The sequence below is a fragment of the Callospermophilus lateralis genome, chromosome 13, assembly GCF_048772815.1.
Source record: "Callospermophilus lateralis isolate mCalLat2 chromosome 13, mCalLat2.hap1, whole genome shotgun sequence".
NCBI classification, from domain to species: Eukaryota; Metazoa; Chordata; class Mammalia; order Rodentia; family Sciuridae; genus Callospermophilus; species Callospermophilus lateralis.
This window is the reverse complement of record NC_135317.1, coordinates 97,858,347-97,879,663: the sequence shown is the minus strand read 5'-3', so window position 1 is coordinate 97,879,663 and position 21,317 is coordinate 97,858,347. Positions and strand designations below refer to the sequence as shown.

At 35.3% G+C, this 21,317-nt stretch overlaps 1 protein-coding gene across 2 annotated transcripts in view; it reads left to right on the top strand.

Annotated features, from left to right (window-relative positions):
* The window catches only part of Cep350 (centrosomal protein 350), a 163,598-nt gene extending 143,289 nt beyond the window's left edge, over nucleotides 1–20,309 (top strand). For both annotated transcript variants that reach the window (XM_076872833.2, XM_076872831.2), the window contains 2 exons: nucleotides 2,537–2,659; nucleotides 16,433–20,309. In XM_076872833.2, coding sequence (XP_076728948.2) covers nucleotides 2,537–2,659; nucleotides 16,433–16,597 — 288 coding nt within the window. In that variant the 3' untranslated portion in view covers nucleotides 16,598–20,309. The remainder of the gene's footprint in view (nucleotides 1–2,536; nucleotides 2,660–16,432) is intronic.
* Nucleotides 20,310–21,317: the final 1,008 nt, after the last annotated feature.

Genomic DNA, 21,317 nt, shown 5'->3' with positions numbered 1-21,317 from the left:
ACTGCAAATTATAAAATACTTCCTTTTCTATTTGATTTCATTTACACAGACTCTATAAATGCTATAAAAGCAGGCACTGTTGTACACTATTCACCTTTATGTTCTCAGGGTCTGTCCTGTAGAGGGTATTCAGTAAATATTTGTTGATTCATTGATTCTGTAAACAACGGGCCCAAAAAGAACCCTATATCTAATCAACCTTAATCAAAACTATTTAATATAGTAAGTTGAAAAGAGTTCATTGTGAATTCTGGAGCCAAACTTTTGTAAACTTGGTGGTCATTTTTATTATATATGTATATATGCACATGCACACAATATATGATATTTAAGGAAAAATTAAGAAATACCTAGGGAGATAAATTATTGCAACTCATTTGTGTTTTTAGGTGAATATTTTGGAAATTTAGTGATAGGCATAAGGTTCTAAAAATACATACGAAAACATGCCAGCCCTGGATACATATGTTACTTTTCCATCTTTGATTTTTAGAGATTTCTAGTTGGTAATGTGGATTTGAAATAGGAAGGATCCAAGGATCGTAACATGATATTTAGAAATTTTGTTACTTTAGAAACCTTTGAAAAAATTGAGTGTTCAAAAGCTATAAGGACTTAAAAATTTTGTAGTCACATGGTGGCATTCACTCTGTCTATTCATATTTCCTTAATTCAGTAAAGGTTTCATTTCCAGAGCAGTGCTTCTCCCACTGTAACAAGAATCACATCATCTGGGGAATCTTGTGAAAATGGACATTCTTATTCAATAAATAGGTCCGGGTTAGGAGCTGAAATTCTTTTTAACCCGAGTTCCCAAGTGATACTGCTATTGGTTCTAGTACCATTCTGAAGTAACAAACACCACCCCCTCTACATCCTGCAGTTCAGGGGATGGAACCCAGGGCCTCAGCATGCTGGGGAAGAGCCTTACCACTGCATAGCCCACCACTGCCCAAGTAGCAAGAATTTAGAGTTGTGTTTCCCAGGCTTGTTTGATCATTGAAATAGAAAGCCTTTTAAAAATACTACATACTGACAGAACACCAATAGATATTTATGAGATGTATGTTTACCTCATGAGTTGGCAAACTGTGACCCTTGGGCTAAATCCAAGCTCACTGTCTTTTTGTAAATATTTGGTGGACCACAGCCATGCCCATTTATTTACATATTATCTGGGGTTGCTTTGTTGGCACACTGGAGGAGTTGAGTAGTTGTAACAAAGACCACATGGGAGGCTGCAGTTGTAGCTCAATGGTAGAGCGTTTGCCTAGCATGTGTAAGACACTGGGTTTGATCCTGAGTACCACATAAAATAAATTTTAAAAAAAATTCAAAAACACAATAACATTTAAAAAACAAAAACACATGGTCCACAAAAACCTGAACTATTTCCATTCATCCACTCCTTTATAGAAAAAAATTTGCCAGCCCTTGACTTAGATTAAAGTAAGTAGTTTTTTTCAAAACACACTTGCATGCTCCATTTCTTCCACCCTTCCACAGTGGATAAATTCTTTTAATGTACTGTGTGTGTGTCTGTGTGTAGGCAGAGAAAGATGGGGTTTGGGGACACAATAGGTAGTTCAAGAATCTTCTCAGATAATTCTGATTCATAAAGTGTCCTTCCCCCAGTTGAGAATATTGTGGATTTTTGCTGCTATTTTATTTTTTAATTTGTTTAGAGCATGTTAATTATACATTTATTTTGGTTCATTTTGATAAAATAATATATGCAAGGAATTTGATTTCAATCTTTAATTTCAATTTTTAACAGAAGCAACTTTGACTGTAATAAAGCAAATTGAAATAAAGATAGGTAATGTGCTAGCCATCAGCAAACTGTGTGCATCAATTTAGCATGCTGCCCACTAATTTTAGTGTCTAAGGTGGATAGTTAAGGTATTGTTAACAGTAAAATTATGCTTCTCATACTGAAGTATTCATTAGAATCTTTTTAGTGTGACATATTCAGATCTTGGTGCTTCAAAATAAACTATCCCAGATAAAAACTTGCATTTTTCTAATAAAACATTGCTTGCAAAAATTTCTTTAGAATTTTTCTAGTTCAGATATTTATTTTACACTTTCTTTAGTAGTTTTATCAGCTGGGAATTAGCTAATTAGGCAAAGAGAACTGTGGAGTAATTTTTTTCTTTATGGATTCTCAGTGGGTTTTATTTTATATGTTGTATTAAAAACAAAAACTCTTTTTTTCCCTTGAGATGGAGTTTCACTATGTTTCCCAGGCTGGTCTCAAACTCCTGGGCTCATGAGATCCTCCTGCCTCAATTTCCTGAGAAACCAGGACCACAGGCCTACACACCTGGGTACAAAAATTATTTTAAGTGAATAAAATCTGAGCATTTAGGATGATTTTCCCTTTAAATTTCTAAGTGAAACTGTAAGTGGAAGAAATTTGTGATCCTTTGTCATAAATATTGTAATCTTACTACAAATTTGTCCACTGCATTGTAAACACATAAATCTCAGGAATTTTGTTGTTCTTGTTTCATTCATTCCTTTGTTTCTGCAGAACTTCATAACAACTGAAGTACTCAAGTTGTTTAGTCTCAAAAAGGAGCCAAACCACAAAACTGATTGGCAGAAAATGATGAAATTTGGAAGAAAGAAAAGAGACCGAGTGGATCATATCCTGGTCAGTGTATACAACCAATTTTTATTTTGACCGCATCTTCTAAAATCAGAATATAGTTAGAGTATTAAAAGGAGAAAGAATATAGTGTATTTTAAGTCTATAAGATTAAAATTGTAAAGCCTTCATTTGCTTATTTCTATCCCTCAGTTTTGGAAATTGCCTTCTTTGTATTTGGCAAGTAAATATTTGATTCAATCAACAATATTTTATGGAGACCTTGAGAAATCAGAACTGTTTAATATAGTAAGTTGAAAAGAGTTCGGTGTGAATTCTGGAGCCATAGTAAATCCCGTTCTGAATTTGTGTAATCCTGGACAAGTTTATCTAACCCTTTTGTACTCTATTTATACTCTGTCTGCAGAATGAAGATTATAATAATAAGTATTTACCTGATCAAATTATTAAGAGGATTAAATGAGTATTTATATATAGTCATATATTGCCTAATGATGGGGATATGTTCTGAGAAATTTGTCCCTAGGTGATTTTGGGGTTATGCAAGCATCATAGAATGTGCTACACAAACCTAAATGGTCTGGGTCAATCACTCTGCACTACCTCTTGATGTAATCAGGACAAGGAGAACATAAGCTGTATGAGGCTGCTGGGAGGACAATGTGACATACTATGTTACAGTAAACCTTTATTTTTTTAATAAGTATAAGGAAATATACTCTAAAATAAGGCTAAAAAGAATAGTATAATAATTATATAAACTAGTAGCATAGTCATTTATTATCATTATTAAGAATTATATACTATACATAATTGTATGGGTTATAATTTTATAAATAACTGGCAGCACAGTATGTTTGTTTACACTAGCATAACCACAAATATGACTTTGCTAAGGCCATGATGTCACCAGGCAATACAAATTTTATAGCTTCATTATAATCTTATGGGACCACTATCATACATGTGGTCTGTCATTGACCAAAACCTCATGATGCAGCACATGACTACATGTGTAACTTTGAACAGATAGCTCCCCATACATAACTCAGTAAATAGTAGCTTTTCCCATCTCATCATTGCCCAAAATTTTAACTGGATAGGATTTACTTGGTTTTGCAATATATTTCTTTAACATCAGGAAAATGAAAAAAATCATCTTTTATCTTTTCTTCCCTAAAAAAGAATGCTAAGTAGTAGCAAACCTTAGGAAATTCAATTGTTAACTTGATTCAGGTTTACCTTTTGTATATTGCTTAAATTTATGAGTCTTACCTGCAGATGCACCTCTCCAGTGCCTCATTTATTCAGTAATAACTATACTAGATAACATTTGTTTAGTGTTTTACAGTTTATCATTCTTTCTCTTTGTGGTCCTCACAATAATTATATGAGCTGGGAAGGACTAATTCTATTTTCTGTTTTATAAATGAGGAAATTTAGATTTAAGGGTGTTAAGTGACTTGTCTACCAAATAATAACCAAGTTTTTTAAACACCTAATTCTACATAGATCTTTGCCTCTCAAGGTGACTTTGTTCCATGTTTCTGCAGTGTTTTAAAGTTTGAACTTCTAATTTCCAAGTGTGACTCCCTTTATTTCTTAGGAATTAAAAACAAACAAACAAACAAAAAACACATTAAAAACATCAGCTTGTGGCAGAGCATTTGTCTAGCACGTGTTAGGCACTGGGTTCGATCCTCAGTACCACATAAAAATAAATAAATAAAATAAAGGTATTGTATCCATCTACAGCTAAATAATATTTTTAAAAAGACATTCAGCAAGCCTGTCAATTAAATTGGTTATATCCCCTATAAATTACCTCTGTGTACATATTGAGTCAAGAATTATGCTAATTAAGGACTGATGTTTAAATGGCAAGCAAAACATAGACCATGCCTTCATGGATTTCCAGTTTTCTAACAGAAACTAGCCCATAGTATATAATTTACAGAAGCGTCTAATTATAAATTAAGCCCTAAAAAACAGAAGAAGAAGGAGCTATTGTAAAAACATAAACCAGAAGAAACTGATCCTGAGGCAGGCTTCCTTAGGGAAGTGACATTGAGCTCAAATCTTAAAAATGAATAAGCTTTGCTGGGCATGGTGGCACCCACCTGTAATCCCAGCAGCTCAGGAGGCTGAGGCAGGAAGATCACAAGTTCAAAACCAGCCTCAGCAACTTAGTAAGGCTCTGAGCAACTTAGTAAGATTCTGTCTTATCTTAAAAAAAGAAGAAAAAAAAAAAGGAGGGGAGGAGCTGGGGATGTGGTTCAGTGTGGTTAAGAAGCACCTCTGGGTTTAATCCCTGGTACTAAAAAAAAAAAAAAAAAAAAAAAAGAATAAGCGCCAACTGAGCTCTGTGGTAAAGACAAAAATGATTCAGGGAAAGCAAACCACTGTGCAAAGACCACAAAGTGTCAGTGTAGCTGGAGAGGTTGGGAGAAGGTAGACTAAGATAAACTGGAAGAGTTCAGAAGAATCTGTATTGTACAGGACTTTCTAAGCAACATTAAGGGTTTTGGATTTTGTCTTAAAAGGATCTTAAGCAAGAATAATTATAAGATCAGATTTGCAGTTTTAAAAAGTCATAGAGGAGCTGGGCTCAGTGGTACATGCATGTAATACCATCTACTCTGGAGGCTGAAGCAGAACTGAATTATAAGTCTAAGGCTAGTCTGGGCAGTTTAGGGAGATCCTGTCCCAGAATAAAATCTTAAAAGGGGAAAGGGATATTGCTCAATAGTGGAGCGCCCCTGGGTTCAATCCTGAATATCAAAAAAACTCAGGGAAGAATACTTCAAAAGAAACGATAATATGAAGGAACAAAGAATAGGAAGAAGGTATTATAAGTGAAAGGTAGCTTTTAGGTGTTTTAAAGTAAAATGTCTTAGATAAATTTATTTTGAGTACACGTTGAAGTAAATTAAGAAACCAGCATAGGTAGCATACAGTTCAAAATAACATACAAAGCAAAGACTTAATACATCAAACTTTCAGCTACTTCCTCACTTCACACGATTATAAAAATGTTATTTTGAGGGGCTGGGGTTGGGGCTTAGTGGTAGAGCACTTGTCTAGCATGTGTGAGGCACTGGGTTCAATTCTCAGCATCACATATAAATAAATAAATGAATAAAAGTCCATCAATAACTAATAAATTTTTTAAATGTTATTTTGATAGTGAAAGGATTAGGAAAAATTTAATATATTGGAGTACAGAGGACAGCAATTTGGAGCCATCCTCAGACCTGAATTATTAACCAGAAATAACAAGTAATACATATAGAAGTGAGTAATAAGCAAATAGATCTATGGCTCTTTATTAAATGTACCAAAAACAGAGTATTGTACCCTGATGGTGGAGACTTTCAGCAAGTGCCAAATGGAGTCAGCTAAGCAGAGACATTTCTCCAGTAGTTAATCAGAGAATTCTAGAATATTAAATGTTTCTTTTGCAAATATAAGATTACTATAGCTCAAGTGAGTTGATGTGTGTGCATAAGAATTAAAGAGATTTAGCAATTTGTAAACAAAAAATAAAATATATAATATATGTAAATATTCCCCTTTGCTGGTTACAGAACTTTTTCAACCTCTTCTAGAGAGGTCTGACCTATGTATATTAATTTTTTGCATGAACTCATTCTTCTTAATGTTTAGTGAAATAATAACAATAACTTCTTAAGCTAATTATTAACAAGAAATGCTAAGTAAAACTAGCCTCTTCTCTTACCATTAGATTTGGTGGACCTAGTATTTATAAACCCTCATGTTTTCACATTTTGGAGGAAGTGAGATTTAAAACAACTGTTTTGGGGTTTTTTTTATTTGTTTGTTTGTTTGTTTTTGAGTTAGAGAGAGACACAATACCTTGGTTTCATTTTTATTTCTTTTTATATGGTGCTGAGGATCAAACCCAGTACCTCACACATGCCAGACAAGTGCTCAACCACTATGCCACAACCCCAGCCCCCAAATAACTGTTTTTTATAATATATAAATCAAAAAAGACTCTTTTTTAATATTTATTTTTTAGTTATAGTTAGACACAATGCTTTTATTTTATTTATTTATATATGGTGCTGAGGATCGAACCCAGGGCCTTGCATGTGCCAGGCAAGTGTTCTTCCGCTGAGTCACAGCCCAGCCCCCCCAAATAAGACTCTCAAAAATAGGATTTTTAAAAAGTTTTTTCAAATATATAAAATAGTTGCCTGGGGTTGTGGCTCATTGGCAGAGCACTTGCCTAGCATGTGTGAGACACTGGATTTGATTCTCAGCACTGCATACAAATAAATTAAAAATAAAGGTCCATCAACAACTAAAAAATAATTTATATATATATGTATATAATTAATCATGTTCATTTTTAAAAGTTAGAAAATTCTGGTTAATAAAAAAAATGAACATGATAGTCCCACTACCCGAATAACTTTTAATTTCTGTATGTAGACTTTTAGTCTCTTATAAAGAATTATTTTAAACAAATTGGAATTATTAGTTTCATTTTTGAAATCTGATTTTTTTTTAACTCAACAAATTGTGGGCATTTTGCTTTGACATTAAAAGTATTTTATATTATTTAAAAGTCACTGTACATGTGCAGTAGATCTCAAGTTTAAAAAGACTTTATTCTAATTTTTTTGTGTTAGAAAAGTAGTAGTCCATCATGTAGTAGATATATTATTAATTTAACCAGTCAGTAACGTTTTTGCTCTTTTAAGATGTTATAATAAATATCTTATGGTTTATCTTGCACATATTTTCAGTAGTTTCCTTAAGATATTCCTAAAAAGAATTACTGTTAAGGTATATGCAGAATGTTAACATGTTTGTACGTGTTACCAAATCTTTTTCCAGAAAAGTTGTTCCACTTATAAATACTAAACAGCACCAGGAATGATGGCTTTCACCTTTGCAGTACTAGCTGTTACCAAGTTCTTTTCATCTTAACTAGAAGAATGGGTTACTTTGCCCTATAATTTTCTTTCTTTTTTTTATTTTATTGGCAATTTTTCTACTATTTTTCTAAATCTTTTACATGTTTGATTATGAAATATTTCAAGAATGTGAAAAATATTAGAAAATAATATGGAATCCATTATTTTTGCCTTCCTTTCCTTCATTATGGGCTCAGTTGTCATCTTCCTAAAGTACATACTTAAATATTTCATTAACTTTAGGTCTTTAATGTAAACCATCAGTCTTTATATGAAAATGTTTTTATTTCAACACTTGCTTTTGAATGATATTTCAACTGAGTGTAGAGTTTTTAAGTTGATCGTTGTTTTTCCTGAGTGGTTTGAAAGTTAATGATTTTATTGTAATCTGACTGGTCTTGTTGCTCTTGAGAAACCTATTGGCAGTCCATTATAGGGAACTGATCTTTTCTTTTTGGTTTCTATTTAAGATTTATGTCTGTGCATATTACTTTTATAATTTCTCTGTTTGTGTTTCGATGTGGATATATTTATTTATCCTGCTTTAAACTCACTGTGCTTATTGAATCTATAAATTCATATCTTTACTCATTTCTGAAATTTTGCAGAATGGCTTCTTGTAAGAGTTTTTTTTAATTTTTTAAAATATTTATTCTTTAGTTGTAGTTAGTTGGACACAATATCTTTATTCCATTTATTTATTTTTATGTGGTGCTGGGGATTAAACCCATCACCCTGCACTTGCTAGGCGAGCGCTCTACCGCTGAGCCACAAGCCCAGCCCCCCCATAGGAGTTGGGTTTTGCTGTTGATTTTTAAACATATTCCAAGAGTTTCTAAATTTTATTTAAAAGCAGTATTTGGATATTATGGTTAAAAAGAAAAAAACAAGGGAAGACAAGTTCTTTTTTGAACATGTTAAACTTGAAATCTCTAATAGACATTCCAAGTGGAAATATTGATTAGGTTATTATATGTATGAGTCTGAAGTTCAAGCAAGTGTCCCAGACTGTGAAGATATACAAATGTGGGAATAGAGAAATTAGATGGTAGTCAAAACCCATGAAACCAAGAATGTAAATAAACAGGAGTGGACTGATCCTGGAGTAATCCAGTGTTTTAAGAGTTAAGTAGATGAGAAAGAAACAACAGAGGAGACAGTGAGGTAAAAGACAGGTGGAAGCCAAGGAGAAGGTGGTGATCAACTGCGGTAAATGCTTCTAGTAGCTCAAGTTGAATAGGAACTGAGAAATGGCCACTGGATTTAGCAGTGCAAAGGTCATTATTGATTGTAATGTTAATGTAAGTTCTTCTGGTGGCATGGATGAGATACAAGCTTGGTTGGAGGGTTTGTAAGAGAAGATACAGATTAGGGAGTGCAAAAGTGGACACTTCAGCCAGACACAGTGGCACATGCCTGTAATCCCAGCGGCTCAGGAGGCTGAGGCAGGAGGATCACGAGTTCAAAGCCAGACTTAGCAATAGTGAGGTGCTAAGCAACTCTAAATAAAAATACAAAATAGGCCTGGGGATGTGGCTCAGTAGACCGAGTGCCCCTATTGTACCTATTGGCATTAATATCTTCTGTTGATATCTGTTCAGATACTTGGCCCATTTTTTAATTAGGTTTTTGTTTTCTTACTGAGTGAATTATGTTTCTTATATATTTAGAATTTTAACCTCATATCAGGTACATGGCTTGCAAATATTTTCTCTCACTTTTTTTTGTCTCTTTGTTAATCATTTCCTTTGCTGAGTAGAAGCAGCTTTTTAGTTTGATGCAATTTGTTTATTTTTGCTTTGTGTTCTCAGAATCAAATTCAAAATATCATTGCCAGACCAATGTTACAGAGTTTTCCCCCTCTGTTTTCTTTTCTTTTTTAATACCTCTATTTCATTTATTTATTTTTATGTGGTGCTGAGGATCGAACCCAGGGCCCCGCACATACAAGGCAAGCGCTCTACCGCTGAGCCACAACCACAGCCCCTCTATTTTCTTATAACAGTTTCAGGTCTTATAGTTAAGGTTTTGTTTGTTTGTTTGTTTGTTTTTTAATATTTTAGTTGTCAGTGGATATTTATTGATATGTGGTGCTGAGAATCAAACCCAGTGCCTCACACATGCTAGGCAAGCACTCTACCACTGAGCTACAACCCCAGCCCCTAATAGTTAAGTTTTTAATCCATGTTAATTTCAATTTTGTAAGTAGTGTAAGGTAAGGGTCCAGTGTTAGTTTTCTATACATGGATCACCATTTCCCCAACACTGTTTTTTTGAAGAAACTGGCCTTTTCTCATCATGTGTTCTTAGCACTTTTCTCAAAAAACCAATGACCATAATCCCTAGCGTGCGCATACACACACACACAGACACACACACACACACACACACACACACACACACCCAACAAAAACAAATCAACTTCCCATAAATGTGTGGGTTTATTTCTGGGCTTTCTATCCTATTCCATTGGTGAGGATATCTGTTTTTATGCCACTGCCCATGTCGTTTTTATTACAGTTTCTTTATAATGTTTTTTGTATTTTTAAGGTTTTTCTATATTTTTATGTAATTTTTTTATATATATATAATGTATGTTGAAGTCAGGTAACGCAATGCTTCTGTGTTTGTGTCCCGTCCCCAAAGTTTGTTTTAGCTACGTTGAGTCTTATGATTCTGTACAGATTCAAATCTCTAAGCCCCAAGTTTTTAGTTCTGCAGGTATTTTAACAACATTGACACAGTGAGGGGCTGGGATGTGACTCAAGTGGTAGTGAGCTTGCCTGGCATGCGTGTGGCCCGGGTTCGATCCTCAGCACCACATACAAACAAAGATATTGTGCCTGCTGAAAACTAAAAAATTAATATTAAAAAATTCTCTCTCACTCTCTCTCTCTGTCTCTCACTCTCTCTTTAAAAAAAAAAAAAAACATTGACACAGGTGCTTTAAAATGGTTTGGAAATCATGATCTAGAGCTTATATATTCTTTATTATCATTAAGTATGAAATACAGATTGTCCTAAAAATAGGACACTGAGGCAGTATAGTATCACATTTAGTATACAGCAAATATCTCTTGAAACCCACCAAATTTATATCATTCTTGTCTTTTTTCACAAGTTTAAATAATCCATGTATTTATAATATACACAGCAGTTATTTGAGTGAGCAAAGGTCAGTACTTTTTTTTTTTTTTTTTTTTTTTTGCCTCTAATAGAAGTGGAGTGTTTGGAAACCAATCAGTCATGTTTATCCACACCACCACTGAAATTGCTACAGGTCCTACCACTTTTGGTTGAGTCATATTGGCTCTGGTCTTCTTTCCATTGCTGAACTTTGGTGAGGGATTCCACCATATCATAGCTTGTACTAACAATGGTGAATTTATTATCTAACCATTTTATAATGAGAATTTCATTATTTGTATTGAATCCATAATCATATGGCCCTCTTCCTTGATTTTTCATCAGTGTTGTCGGTTTCAGAGGACACTTTTAGTCTGTTTTCCCTTATGGTGCCTGTAGCTTATAATCCAATAATTCAGTAAGTGCCAGTTAATAAATTGATGGGGGGAAAAAAAGCATGGTTGTTGATTCTCTGTCACTTCAACCATCTGTAGAACTACCTGACTCCCAAGCAAAAGATCATCATTGGGTCCTTCTCAAGCATTTTCTCATTAAAACAAGTCAAAGTTATAGCAGCATCCTGATAACTCCACACAGTGCCCAGAATCATGACCAAGTCTTGTGGACTTCTCTCCTGTAAATTGTTTTAGCAAATTCTGTCCATAATATCTGATAATCATATTATCCATATTTCATTCAGTTAGCATAAAGAAAAAACTATTTACAAAAGTTTGGACAGCTTTAATCATATTATCCATATTTCATCCAGTTAGCATAAAGAAAAAACTATTTATAAAGGTATGGACAGTTTGTGGGAACTAACCAGATATGATGCAATACCCACGGATTACCAACAGAAGGTGGCAATTATTACCCATTGTGTTATCAACAGCTAGCAAAACCAGTGAGTGCTGAAGCTGTGGCTCTGTGTAGAGTTTCAGCCTCAGCCAATTTGTGGCTTGTGACATAGGATCATGGAGATTAAGTACTCTTGTCTCATTTCTGGAAATCCTTTCCATTGGGCAAGTTCAGAGGGAAAACCTGGTTCTTAGCATTCAGCCTCTTAGAACTCAAGGTAGGATAGAGAGGGGCAAAGATGAATTTTGATGTACAAATTGAGAATGAGGGCAGGTTAATTTCATTTCTGCATCCCAGAATGTCCATGTAGTACACTGCAAATGACTATGCAGTATACATTGTCCCAGTATCCCATTTATAGGATAGGTATTTCCACCATTAATAATCTGAAATATAGTGCATTCCTCAAAATAAAATACTTTCATGAATTTATTTCTTAAATTTTCTGTCAGTTATGTACATAGTATTTTGTTCAATTGAACATTCAGTAGAAGTAACTTTAGAGCTGAGGCTGTATAGTTCAGTGATAGAGTAATTGCCTAGCATGTGTGAGGCACTGGCTTTGATCCTTAGCATCACTAAAAATAAACAAAAGCATTCTATCTACAATTACCAAAGAAGAAGGAGAAGGAGAAGAAGAAGTTTGGGCCATTTTCAAAATGAATTTTAAAATATTTTAAAACATTCTAATCACCTATTGTCTCAAAAGAATAGGACTCTAAAAACATGATAATTATTTCAGAGTTACTGTAATATTACTGTAATATTTGTTGCTAAATTTAAGTGTTTATAGATGTTCCACATCTGGGACCATGGGACAAAATGAGTTAAGGATTTTTTTTCTATTTCAATGAAAATAATGATATTGGAATTTTGAATAGGGATAGCATTGAATCTGCAGATTGCTTTGAGTACTGTGGACATTTTTACAATATTAATTATTCCAATCCACGAACATGGGCTATCCTTCCATTTGTGTTTTCTTTAAATTCTTTTATCAGTGTCTTATAATTTTCAACTTACAGGTCTTTTTACTCAATTAAGTTTACATTTAAGTTTTTTTGTTTCTGTTGTGAATGGTGGGGTTGTTTTCTTAATATCCTTTTTGGATAATTCGGTATCAGTGTATAGAAATGCTAATGATTTTTATAGGTTGGATTTTGTACCCTGAAACTGTACTGAATTTGTTTATTAGTTTTAACAGGATTTTTTTTGTTGTTTGTTTGTTTGTTTTGGTGTACCTTTTTTTAGTTTTTCTGATCATGTCATCAGTAAATAGATGACATGACTTTTTCACTTCTTGCTTTCCTATTTGGATGAATTTTATTTCCTCCTCTTGCTATGGCTTGGATTTCTAGTACAATGTCAAAAAGAAGTGGTGAGAATGAATCTCCTTATTTTACCCTGATCTAAGAGGAAGAGCTTTCACTTCCAGCTGGGTTTGTCATGTGCAGCCTTGACTATGAAGTGCATTTATTTATTTTTATGTGCTGCTGAGGTTCAAACCTAGCATCTCGCACATGCTAGGCAAGCGTTCTGCTGCTGAGCCACAACCTTACTAATTTTTTTAATATGTAAAACCATCCTTCCATCATAAGAATATGTCTCACTTTATTGTGAGCTATGATTTTTTAATCAAACTAAATCTTTTTTCTTTTTTTGGGGGGGGGGAGGTGGGTAGGTGGATACATACCTTTGTTTTATTTATTTATTTTTATGTGGTGCTGAGGCTCAAACCCAGTGCCTCACATGTGATAAGTAAGGGCTCTACCACTGAGCTGTAATACCAGCTCTTATCAAACTAAATATTAATTGTCCTTTTAAAATTCTTGTAATGTGATTATCATACTAAACATTTCATATTAGTTGCTTCTTTCACATTAACAAAATATATATTTTGGCTCTTGCTTGGGCTAACTATACATGTGTTTAGACATTATTTGATTATAATAACCTCTGCTAACAAAAACGAAAGTCAGATCTTTCTCTCAGCTCTAGTTCTCGTTAATCCCTTCACAAACAAAGACATTAATTGATTTACATCTTATGTTCACTAAGAATTTGAGCTATTTTAGTAGTGAATTATCAAAGTATATATGATATATAGTGATTAACAAGTAATTAGATCAACTTTTGTATATCCTTCGTGTAAAATGGACTTGGAAAATCTCCCTACTAGAGATATAATTGCACTTAACATGACAAAACCTGTTGTAAAGTCACCTAGCTAACAATTGAATCCTCTTTATAACCTGTGATCTGCTAAGATACTTGGCAGCTCCTGAATTTCTGCTTATCACTGATAAGCTCTTTCTCATGATAAGCCTAAATTGGTCTCACACAATTACAGTTTGCTTCTATACCCTTTTGAAGCACCTCTCCTATTTCACCTGAGTCTTTTCTCCCTATTAAAATATTGATATTCTCTCCCATGTCTAATGTGGTTTTGAGTCTTTTCAGCATTATCATATCTTTATTAGTGTTCCTTTTCAAACACAGTGCTCACAACTGGGCCCAGTGGCACATTCTTGTAATCCCAGCTACTCAGGAGACTGAGGCAAGAGGATCACAAATTCAAAGCCAGCAGTTTAGCAAGACCCTGTGCAACTTAGTGAGATCCTGTCTCAAAATAAAAAGGGCTGGGGATGTGGCTCAGTGGTTAAGCATGCCCTGGGTTCAATTCCCAATACCAACAAACAACAAACAAACCGTGAACTGGTTAAAACTAAAGATATTCTTTCTGAATTCAATAAAAATGTCCATATGTTGGAGATATATAGCACCTTCTGTATGCACTGTCCTTCACTGGGAAATTGCAAATAAATAAACAATTCTTGAGGAGCTCACAACCTAGTGGGGATATAGATGCGCAGAAAACATTTCAGCATGGTAATTGGTATAATGGAATAGAAGTAGGTTAGAATAGAAGTACAGTGGAAAGTTTCTGTGCCCTTCAGGCAGAGACTTCCTTCCAGGTTACAGCTGTCCTTTTAGTCAAAAAGTGAAAAACCACCTAACACCTATTTTCTCTTTCCCCATCTTGTTCACAAGGGCTGGCATAAGACCCTGGCTTCTGCCTGCTGAAATCAGCCCATATTCTTTTTACCACATTTCTCTAGTCCACCAGCCTATTACCCTGCAGAAGAAAAGAAAGGAAGGAAGTTATTATTAGCCTGACTTTAAATGTAATTTTAATTGTTTACATGTTTTATATTTACACACACATATTCAGGAGTATATGTGTAATAGATCTCGAACACCAGAAATAAAAAATAAAGGCAGATTTGCAAACTTTGAAATTCTTCTATTGTTATCATTGAAATTACAAGTTTGGCTTTGAGCTTTCTGATAGCCAGAGCAAAAGAGAAACATCATATAGTTCTGAGAAAGAAACTTTCTTTTCTTTTTTTTTAAGAAAAAGTTTTTCTTAGAATTCTGTTTCCTAAATTTTGTTTTTGATGAAATTTTCAAAGACAGATTTAATGACAAAGACTAAGGTAACTTTACTTGAAGAAGGAAAGAAATGCAACTTTAAACAAACAAATTCACTGAGGATATAAGTCTTTGTGCAGACCCACCTCAGCTTTCCCAGAACAGTTCTCTCTCAGCTGCAGTTTGAGATATATCAGGTTGTTTCTTCTAGTTCCCTTCAGTCTCTGGGTAGGTCAATAAATTGAACACTTCCATATTCACACAACCTATGGTGAAATAAATCTAGGAAATGTGAGTTAAACAAGTGTCTTTACAGGAGGACCTCTCTTTAAAAGACTGCGTACGTTGTAAATCTCCCAGAGTGAGTTCTCTTAACTTAAATTTGACCATAGAACCCCCTTTTTGATGGCACCATCTATTCTGTGGAGCATAAATTAGGGAACAGAGGACTGAATATTTACATATTCTTCAAAGAGAAGGAATATGACAGCCACCTTGAAATATATTTGTCAACCCCAGCTAAGAGTAGGTGTTGGACAATGCATTCTCTCCTCCCTCTCCCTCCCTCTCCCTCCCTCCCTCCCTCCCTCCCTCCCTCCCTCCCTCTCCCTCCCTCCCTCCCTCCCTCCCTCTCTCTCTCTCTCTCTCTCTCTCTCTCTCTCTCTCTCTCTCTCTCCCACCTCAGGATGATGTTGTCTGTTTCTTCCAAGTCTTCTCATTTTCATATAATGAAACCAGAGTACTAGCCCCACATTGCCTTTTTTGAGATGAAACTATGATCAGGACAAACCAAGATCTTGTTATCACTTGGCAGCTTGGTTAGACTTCTGGTTAGAACCTCTGTCACAGCAGTTAACTTTGCTGAATTTGTGACTAGATCAAGGTTTACCATTACTTTGTACCTGGCCTCCATCTCACTTACAATGTCATTATTTATAGAAGTCTAACATGTTTCTTTTTTGTAAAGTCATTTTTTAAAAAATGTGTTAAAACAAGCACTATAACAGTGATTTTTTAAAAAATAAGCTCAAGCAGGGTTACATTTTTAAAATACACTAATGGAAATTAAATGTTATTAATTTAGAATCATGCAGTATTGGTTTTGGATATGCATATTATAATTATAATTTTTTATATCTAATGTTTGTCTTCTCTTCCTTTAAATTCCTATGCATATTCCTTTGTGTTAGCATAGACAACTTCCTTATACCTATAATATCTATAAAATACAGGAATATTGTCAAATTGAAATGTAGTTTTGAAGCCATTTTTATTTTATTCTTCAGTTGAGTTTTTCAAGCTCTTTGCAGTTTTAAAAGGAATATTGACAACGTCATATGAATTACCATTTTTCTCTTATTTCCCATGGATGGGACTACAAAGTCAGCGAACAAAATTAATTTCCTAGCTTTTGTGTGACCAGGATTTTCCACCTTCTTTGTCTTCTAAACTCTAGGTACAGGAGCTCCATGAAGAGGAGGCACAGTGGGTGAACTATGATGAGGACGAGTTGTGTGTGAAGATGCAGCTGGCCGATGGGATCTTTGAGACTTTGATCAAAGATACTATTGATGTTCTGAATCAGATCAGTGAAAAACAGGGGAGAATGCTACTTGTGTGACATCTTGCAAATAAATTGAACACTGAGTGCTAACATGAGTCCTGGGCCTTTCTGCCTCCTGATAGACACCCCATCTCCATCATAGCAAGAGTGCTTCCGGACCTTGCACCTGTTCTTATGGACTGCTGTTTTAGAACTCATGAGACAATGCAGTATATCTGGTATTACAGCCTTTGCCTTTAGAGACTGTCCACTGGATTACTTGGTTATTTTTGATGGGCAGGGTTACACTCCTGATGTTGAGACACAGTATAACCCTACACTTCTTGTTAACACCCTTCCTAGATCTCAGAAGAGGGCTGAGAACACCAGAAGCACTTCTGAGCTTAGACAAGGGTGTCACTTCTTGAGTCTGAAGTCAGGCAAGCAAGATATATAGATCAATTCGTCATATTATTTTTGAAATGTAATCCTGTTCTATGCCATGAAAGTCATAAATGGACATTATAGTATTAAACAGTATTAAACTTTTAACCACTTCTAAAATAGGCATGTTTAGGGTCTGCCTATTTCACATTCTGGAGTTTATTCCATTGCTTTTTGAAGACCATTTTCTTCCATTGTCGCAATTGAGCAGCACCAAGCGGACTGTGAAGTTAATAGAAATAAATGGTAGCCTTGCTTTCTGAGCACCACCTAAAGAACTGTAAACCTTTGCGTTACACTTATTTTTCCTGTCTGGGCATGAAAACAGAAATGCCCCACTGAAGACTGGCTCAAAGGACTTCTGCAGGGCTGGTTCCTCTGCCCCTTTTCTTACCCCTGCACTTTTCTTACTCGTCCTGAACCTCTACCAGCTGCTCCCAGAATCAGATACTCAGGACCATCTCAGGCATCCAGGCATGGCAAAAGTGGAAATAATTCATTTTGGCCTTCAAACTTTCAACTCCCATCTCTCCCCAAGAAGTCAGAGACGCTGTTACTTGAATGATTTAGGAAATGAGTGTGTGCACCAAAGACAAAAAGATATTGTCTGTAGTTTGTGTGCTTGTTTTGCTCTATGGAACTTTTTTTAATTTATTTTAAGATAAATTATTAAGTTGAAAACGTGCGTCCCTATTCAGAAGTGAAAGATTCTTCTTGTAATAGTTAAACCTCCGTCTTGAAGCTTCTATGGTTCATAGTCTTTGCACAGGAAACCTATGGTTTTAACAAACCCAAACACACATGGAAGAGGTCAGTTAAATTCAGTGAAAAGAAGATGAGCTTTCCTAAGATCACCTGCAGTAGCCGGAATGGGATAAATGATTTAAAGACACTGTAAAATTTAATTCTGCCTCTCTTGCAGCATTGCTTCTCACAACTATTACCTGTATCTGAAACAAATCTAGATTCCAGCTGCTACATTCGAGCATAGAAGATGCTCTCCTGGGACCTCAGTACCTGCCTTCCTGCCTGGTTCCTCTGAATCAGTCCCCTTCCTCTTCACGTAATCTAGAAGAATGTGGATAATCTTAGGCGTGAATGTAAATGCCTTAACCTTGAAGGTCCTGATTAGAAGCATGATATAAGACATCCACTGGATTCATAGTTACAAATATCCTGGAATGTTATAGCTTCAAAATGTGTTAGAAAAACCCCAAAGATGGTATGATATTTTAAGTGTGCACGTTTATTCATTTCTGCATCTTTCCTCCACACTCGCCTTTGTGTCTTAAGTGTCTCACTATGCACATGTCCGTTCATCTTCAGTTTCACCCTGTCATTACAAGAAACTTCCTGAAGTAATCATTGGAATATTTGCATTTTGCACAATGACTGGTGTGATAGCTCTTGACAAATAAGGAAAGCACTGAAATATTGTGATTGGGCCTGGAGAAATGCTCAGATTGATGTATTAACAGCATTTCTTCTGTGCCTTTAATGTTGAGCTGTAGTCTTGTAGCCATAATGAGCAAATTGACTAAGAGAAACAAAGGTTTCTCGGGGTTATTAACCAGTAGTGTGGAAATATTATTTTCATGTGGCCAAGGAAAAGCAAAGACATTTCTTTCCACTTTGGTTACTTGGTGGCAAAACATCATATCAGCATCCTTTGGCTGTTTGTAGGATCACATTGTCCTTATAATACTGAAACTTTACAGCTGCTGTAAATTTTTTATAAATGAATATCAAAGTACTATAATAGGAATCTAGTTGTTTTTCTACATCTTCATTATTTGGACCTAAAGTCAGTTTTTAATAAGAAAATTTATCTTTACTCTTTATGACATTATGACTCCAGGAAAGGAAAAGAGTGCTGCTATAAGTCCATGGCAGCAGGGATCTGGACTCGGAGCCCCGGAGGAAAGGCTGCCAAGAATACAGCAGTGGTGTCCTGCTCTCTGCCAGCTGTCTCTGCCACCCAGAGTCCAGGGCTCCAGAGAGGGGCAGGAGAGTCTTACTCGTTGTTAGAAATGATCATCCATAGTTTGGGAGCAGAAACAAAGGAATTTATAATTAACAGATTTCTGATTATTTTAACTACTTGGATCTAATTGAAGTAGGTTTATCATTAGGAATGGTAAACATGGATACCCAGCCACTCATTCCGCACTGGGATCTTTTTAATCAAACTCTGCCTCTTAATCAAGAACCTAAAGAGTCCCTCTTTCTAATCTTTGCTCCTTATCCCCACACCCCATCCTCTTTTCAGTCTTCATAATTCCTCTAAGAAAAAGATCTTTGCATCAGCAGTAATATCTTTTAGAATAGTACTATCAGAATTTAGTAGTAAACCAACATGTAGGCTTCAGATTTACTTCTGAGTCCAAAACAATTTGTGCTCTCCAGAGCAGTTGACTCTGGGTTAAATAAGTACAGGGTATAGATTCCCTCTTCAGGTCTAAACAGGAATTTTTACTCTAGGGAAAGTGGGAAGAGCTCAAAAGTAGTTAATAAGGAAGGTAATTTGTTTTTCTTTTTCCTAAAAGAAAAGAAAATTCCTTCTGTGACTACAGGTCTCTGAGAAATTATCTTTCAAAAGAGATTTCTTTGCTCATTAGAGTGTTGTGGCCTATTGATTAAAAAAAAACAATTTTGTTCACTTTCTTGTCTTGAAAAAAAGTGGCCTTAGCTTTTTGCAATACTTGAATAAAGTGTGTACTCGCAAAAGAATTTCTGTAGCACAGCGTTAGAGACTCATAACTTTTCTGCAAGAAATTCAAACTTACATCTTCCTTTTACTACCTTAAAAATACTAGTGAATAAAACATTAATTCAAAGAGCAAGCGATAGAAACTACAATGATGTTTAATGCAAATTGTAGGAATTTACATGTTTACAAACCATCTTAAACTGGTTGTGCAGCAATTCAATAAAATATCTTTGTATTATAAAAATGTGAAGAAAAAATGTAAACTGATGTAAAGGAGGTACTGTCATTTTAATTAACCTATGTTTAATAGCTTTTCCTTCTGGACTTTGCAAAGCCTTCTTGGTAAATACATTGCAAAGCATTTTCTGGGAGGCTTGGCCTCCTTGTGTGTACTGTACTGTGCAGACATGAAAAATAAACCCGTTTACTGTGTACATGTAAATCGCCTGTCATCAGGCATTTCCAGCCAATAGTCACATCCAGTGCAGCTCTGCACAGAAGACTTGGGGTGTGGTTTGTAAGTATGACCTGTAAAATAACTGGGACAAATTCCCATGTAAACCTGTGTAAATAGATTTGTTAACTAAAATGTACTTTAAGAAAAGAAAATCTGTAAATAAACTGATTTATAAGTTAGTTTCATGTCAGGTGTCCATTTTTCCATTCAGAAGCCAAGTTCAGAAAAGGAGTTCTCAGACTATTCAGTTCTTGCTTATTTCTCATTGGGTTACAGGACACTCAGGCTCGGGCAATAAGATTGGGTAAGCTATTCATGCTTTGTACATGGCACCATCACAAATCTCAGGGGACTTTGAAAAATGATCACTTATTCCACAGATTGCCATTTTGCACCACTTTGGTATTCTTGGCCCTGTGTTTGCTGAGTGCTAGGTAGATTGCAAAGGGGACAGGCCTGGATGGTCGTTGATTTCATGGAGCTTGGAGTCTATTGAAAGAAAATCATTGAAAAATAACTCAAAAGAGGCTGGAGGTATAGCTCAGTGGTGTTTGCCTCCCATGTGTGAGGCCCTGGGTTCTATCCCAAGCCTTGTAAAATATAAAAATAATTCGAAAAACAGTGCATGACGACTGTAACAAGTGCTGCAAAGGAAGCAAACACAGAGTTGGAGAATATCTTCTGAAAGGGCAGGAGACAGTTCCCTGGTAACTTACAACTTTGTGTTTGTTTTTTTGAGATGGAGTTTCTCTGTGTTGTCCCACTGGCCTTGAATCGAGTTTATTCGATCCTGCCTCAGCCTCTCAACTAGCTGAGGCGTGCCCCACTGTACCCAATTTATTACTTTGTTTTGAACATTAATGAGCTTTTTCTAATTCATGGCAAATGCCATTTCTCACAGAGACTTGAATTTTATTCACCCTTCCAAAATAACATGTGGAAAAGTCCTGCACAATTAAGTGGGCCACAAAGAAGAGCAGCCAACTGATGACTAGGTGGTGGAGGGTATAATTTATTTCTGGAAATAAGAGCTTGGAGGAGAATGGAGGCAGGTGTGTAGAAAAATGAAAGACTTCCAAAAACAGAAATGTGCAAAACAATGTATCATCTCTGATCCAATAGATTACAAGAAGCAACCACACTTTAGCCTAAATTCTAGATGCCTCCTGATGGTCATGCTGCTACAC